The sequence below is a fragment of the Callithrix jacchus genome, chromosome 4 (assembly GCF_049354715.1).
Source record: "Callithrix jacchus isolate 240 chromosome 4, calJac240_pri, whole genome shotgun sequence".
Lineage (NCBI taxonomy): Eukaryota > Metazoa > Chordata > Mammalia > Primates > Cebidae > Callithrix > Callithrix jacchus.
This window is the reverse complement of record NC_133505.1, coordinates 116,750,027-116,755,674: the sequence shown is the minus strand read 5'-3', so window position 1 is coordinate 116,755,674 and position 5,648 is coordinate 116,750,027. Positions and strand designations below refer to the sequence as shown.

Sequence of the window (5,648 nt, the reverse complement as noted above, 5' to 3'; positions counted from 1 at the left end):
ACACGTAAACAATTATCATTGCGCTTATTTGACAATGCTTATTCTGCAAATTTAACATGTCAATTAAGCCTAATTAGCTTAACATTTCTCTTTTATGGAAAGACCCGTTCCAAAGTCAATTTGGGGTAAAAAAGGCTTAATTTAGAATTTGATTTTGGAAAGCTTATCAAAAATACAAAAATATTTGTCAATATTAATATAAATATTAAAGGTTTGATTTTTATCAGTATCAAAGGTTTGGTTTTGGAAAGTTTGTCAAAAATATCAAAACACAGCTGGGTGCAGTGGCTCACGCCTGTAATCCCAGCACTTTGGGGGGTCAAGGCAGGTGGGTCACGAGGTCAAGACATCAAGATCATCCTGGCCAACATGGTGAAACCCCGTCTCTACTAAAAATACAAAAATTAGCTGGGTGTGGTGGTACACACCCATAGTCCTAGCTACTGTGGAGACTGAGGCAGGAGAATCGCTTGAACCCAGGAGGCAGAGTTTGCAGTGAACCAAAATCACACGACTGCACTCCAGGTTGGTGACAGAGTGAGACTCTGTCTCAAAATCAAAACACTTGATTAGGATCACAGGTTATTATAAGACAGTACCAAAATGGCAAAGGATTTTAAAGGCAAATACAGAAAAGTTACATAGTTGAAAAAAAACCTTTTAACATTGAGAATACTCTATTTTCTTAATTAAAAGATCTAATAAAAGACAACATGGGCAATACAAAATAACTTCTACAACTAATTCATTATGTTCATAAACTTTGTTACTGAGTGGCTTTAATAAAATTCAGATATTCAGAAAATACCCTCCAACAGGTACATTCTCAGCCTCTGGAGTAAGTGATGGAATTTAAGTATAAAGCATTGTTCAGAGGTTAATGAAACTCTTTCACGGCATACTCATCTACTTACCATTCAGAACTCTGTCATGTAGCTCAAACATACTCATCTACTTGTCATGAAGAACTCTGTCATGTAGCTCAAACATTAGAACTAAAAACGTTAGTTGTTTCAGTTGCAGCACCCTACTTACAAATAGAAATTTTTCCCTCCTGAGAGACATAAGCGTATCATGTGGTGAGCATATATGCTCTTTTTTGGCTAGGCAGTATATATTTTCCTTTCTTTTAATTAGTGCTATTAATAATTTGAACTTCTCCCCCGCTTCCTTTCTCTTCCATCGTGGTGTGTGCTTGACTCCGCTTCTCGCCATGACTTCTCACAAGACTTTCAGGATTAAGCAATTCCTGGCCAAGAAACAAAAGCAAAATCGTCCCAGTCCCCAGTGGATTTGGATGAAAACTGGTAGTAAAATCAGGTACAACTCCAAAAGGAGACATTGGAGAAGAACCAAGCTGGGCCTAGAAGGAATTGCACATGAGGTGGCACACATATTTATGCGGTCTGAAGGTCACAATCACATTACTATATCAAGCTGAAAATGTTCCCACTATCTGGAGAGTTGGACATGTTTTACTGGGAATATATTTTTTCTCTCTGAATCTGTTATGAACGCATTTGTTGGCTTGGGTCAGTAATAAATATGTGAGACCTTTCATTTAAAAATAATAATAATTTGAACTTCTAGGAGAACCACCCTAAGTGCTTCAACAGACTTAACTCTACCCCTGATTCCAGGGATGAACATGTGACTCAGACTTACCAATCAGAGATGTCATTCTCTGTCCTATGACCCAATATAGGCCAATAAGAGTCAGGCACAGAACTTTTATAGAAGAAAATACAAGAAACTGCAATGTGAGCAGCCATCTTGCTAAACAGGTGGACTCTAAGAAAGAAGCCAACAGAGCTGATATATCAGACACTTAGATCTGAGAACATAATTTAAGTCCCTGAATCTTGTCAAGCCAGAATTCAAATTTACTTGTGGACTTTTACAAAATTTCTCCTTTTGCATAAACTAGTTCATGTTAAGATTTTCCTTATCAATTTTTTGTGAAATAGTGAATTTTATCTCATATGGATAAATAGTGATTTAAACAAAAAAATTAAACACTGGAGAAGAGCTATGTCATTTTTAATCACTTCTAGTTTCAGACATTAGAGTCAGAAGCTTGAAGGACACTTATGTAGCTCCTCTGGCCCCAGGCACGGCATCTAAAAATAGCCTACTGAGGACATTTTGTCTTTCCTCATGAGGTCTGCAGCCCAACACATGTAGAAACTCAGTAGAATACTTGTTGAATGTTGAACAAATCTGGGGTAGTGTGGACTTCCATGAAGCTCTAATATGTGTGCATTCCTTATTCCTGAAATAAACTATTCATACATATGCAAAAAAAAGACAATGTAAAGCACAGGAAATCATTTTGATAAATACCAATTCTTTGTTTTCTAGGCAGAGCACTTAAAAAAACACTTTTCCAATAAGACTTTGTTTTTTTAGCCTAGAGAAACCAGCTCCAAGTTTTGTACCAATGTACTTTTGATATTAAGGTTCAATTTAAAACCCTTAAATAATTTTATTCAATTTTGATCATCTCAACCACACATAAAATTTCTCTTTCAAAAGCCTTCTACCACTTTAATTTTTTTGTTTGTTTTAATTTTAAGTTCTGGGATGCATGTGCAGGACATGCAGGTTTGTTACATAGGTAAACATGTGCCATGGTGGTTTACTGCACCTATCAACCCATCACCTAGGTATTAAGCCCTGCATTAACTATTTATCCTGATGCTCTCCCTTCCCCAACTACCCCTGCCAACAGGCCACAGTGTGTGTTGTTCCCCATGTGTTCTCATTGTTCAGCTCCCACTTATACGTGAGAATATGTGATGTTTGGTTTTCTATTCTTGCATTAGTTTGCTGAGGATAATGGCTTTCAGCTCCATCCACGTCCCTCTAAAGGATATGATCTTGTTCCTTTTTATGGCTGCATAGTATTCCATGGTGGTATGTACCACATTTTCTTTATTCAGTCTATCATTGATGGCCATTTGGATTGATTCCAAAATTCCAAAAATAAAAACAATATTTGCTATTGTTAATAGGCTGTAGTGAACATACACATGCATATATCTTTGTAATAGAATGATTTATATTCTTTGGGTATATACCCAGTAATGGGATCGTTGGGTCAAATGGTATTTCTGGTTCTAGGTTTTTGAGGAATTGCCACACTGTCTTCCACAACGGTTTAACTAATTTACATTCCCACCAACAGTGTAAAAGGTTCCTGTTTGTCTCCACAGCCTCACCAGCATCTGTTGTTTCTTGACTTTTTAATAATCACCATTCTGACTAGCATGAGCTGCTATCTCATTGTGGTGTTGATTTACATTTCTCTAATGATCAGTGATGTTGAGCTTTTTTCATGTGTTTGTTGGCAGCATAAATGTCTTCTTTTGAGAAGTGCCTGTTCATGTTTTGCCCACTTTTTAATGGTCAATTTTTGCTTCTGTTGCAATTGCTTTTGGTGTCTTCATCATGAAATCTTTGCCTGTGCCTATGTCCTGAATGGTATTGCCTAGATTTTCTTCCAGGGTTTTTATAGTTTTGGGTTTTACATTTAAGTCTTTAATTCATCTTGAGTTAATTTTTGTATAAGGTATAAGGAAGGCATCGAGTTTCAATTTTCTGCATATGGCTAGCCAGTTTTCCCAGCACCAATTTATTAAATAGGGAATCCTTTCCCACTTCTTGTTTTTGTCAGGTTTGTCAAAGATCAGATAGTTGTAGATATGTGGTCTTATTTCTGAGATCTCTATTCTGTTCCATTGGTCTATGTGTCTGTTTTTATACCAGTACCATGCTGTTTTGGTTACTGTAGCCTTGTAGTACAGTTTGAAGCTGGGTAGTATGATGCCTCCAGCTTTGTTCTTTTTGCTTAAGATTGTCTTGGCTGGGCCGGGGGGGTGGCTCAAGCCTGTAATCCCAGCATTTTGGAAGGCTGAGGCGGGTGGATCACGAGGTCAAGAGATCGAGACCATCCTGGTCAACATGGTGAAACCCCGTCTCTACTAAAAATACAAAAAATTAGGTGGGCATGGTGGCGCGCGCCTGTAATCCCAGCTACTTGGGAGGCTGAGGCAGGAGAATTGCCTGAACCCAGGAGGCGGAGGTTGCGGTGAACCAAGATCATGCCATTGCACTCCAGCCTGGGTAACAGGAGCGAAACTCCATCTCAAAAAATAAAAAGATTGTCTTGGCTATAGGGGCTCTTTTTTTGTTCCACATAAATTTTAAAGTAGTTTTTTTTTCTAATTTTGTGAAGAATGTCAATGGTAGTTTAATGGGAATAGCAGCATTGAATCTATAAATTACTTTGGGCAGTATGGCCATTTTCATGATATTGACTCTTCCTATCTATGAGCATGGAATGTTTTTCCATTCACTTGTGTCCCCTCATTTCCTTGAGCAGTGGTTTGTAGTTCTCCTTGAAGAGGTCCTTCACTTCCCTTGTTAGCTGTATTCCTAGGCATTTTATTCTCTTTGTAGCAATTGTGAATGGGAGTTCATTTATGATTTGCCTCTCTGCTTGTCTATCATAGGTATACAGGAATGCTTGTGGTTTTTGCACACTGATTTTGTAAACTGAGACTCTGCTGAAGTTGCTTATCAGCTTAAGAAGCTTTTGGGTTGAGGCAATGGAGTTTTCTAGATCTAGGATCATGTCATCTGCAAACAGAGACAGTTGGACTTCCTCTCTTCCTATTTGAATACCCTTTATTTATTTCTCTTGCCTGATTTCCCTGGCCAGTACTTCCAATAGTATGTTGCATAGGAGTTGTGAGAGAGGGCATCTTTGTCTTGTGCAGGTTTTCTAGGGGAATGCTTCCAGATTTTGCCCATTCAGTATGACATTGGCTGTTGGTTTGTCATAAATTGTTCTTATTATTTTGAGGTATGTTGAGAGTTTTTAACATGAAGGGATGTTAAATTTTCTTAAAAGTCTTTCTGCATCTATTGAGATAATCATGTGGTTTTTGTCTTTAGTTCTGTTTATGCGATGAATTACATTTATTGATTTGTGTATGTCGAACCAGCTTTGCATCCCAGGGATGAAGCTGACTTGATCATGGTGGATAAGTTTTTTGATGTGCTGCTGGATTTGGTTTACCAGTGTTTTATTGAGGACTTCTGCATCAGGGGTATTGGCTTGAAGTTTTCTTTTTTTGTTGCATCTCGGCCAGGTTTTGGTATCAGAATGATCCTGGCCTCATAAAATGAGTTAGGGAGAAGTCCTTCCTTTTCAATTGGAATGGTTTCAGAAGGAATGGTACCAGCTCCTCTTTGTACTTCTGGTAAAATTCAGCTGTAAATACATCTGGTCCTGAGCTTTTTTGTTGTTGGTGGTAGTCTAGTTATTACTGCCTCAGTTTCAGAACTTGTTATTGATTTATTCAGGGATTCAACTTCCTGGTTCAGTCTTGGGAGGGTGTATGTGTCCAGAATTTATCCATTTCTTCTAGAGTTTCTAGTTTATTTGCATAAAGATGTTTATAATATTCTCTGATGGTTGTTTGTATTATTGTGGGGTCAGTGGTAATATCCCCTTTATCATTTTTTATTCTGTCTACTTGATTCTTCTCTCTTTTCTTCATTAATCCAGCTAGCAGTCTATTTTATTACTTTTTTTTTTTCAAATAAGCAGCTCCTGGCTTCATTGATTTATTTATTTTTTT

General features: G+C 37.6%; 1 protein-coding gene across 1 annotated transcript; it reads left to right on the top strand.

Annotated features, from left to right (window-relative positions):
- The first annotated feature begins 310 nt into the window (after nucleotides 1-310).
- LOC108591275 (large ribosomal subunit protein eL39-like) lies at nucleotides 311-2,317 on the top strand. Its single transcript, XM_017971319.4, has one exon. It carries the CDS (start codon nucleotides 1,214-1,216, stop codon nucleotides 1,439-1,441), a length of 228 nt encoding a protein of 75 aa, XP_017826808.1. The 5' UTR covers nucleotides 311-1,213; the 3' UTR covers nucleotides 1,442-2,317.
- The last annotated feature ends 3,331 nt before the right edge of the window (nucleotides 2,318-5,648 follow it).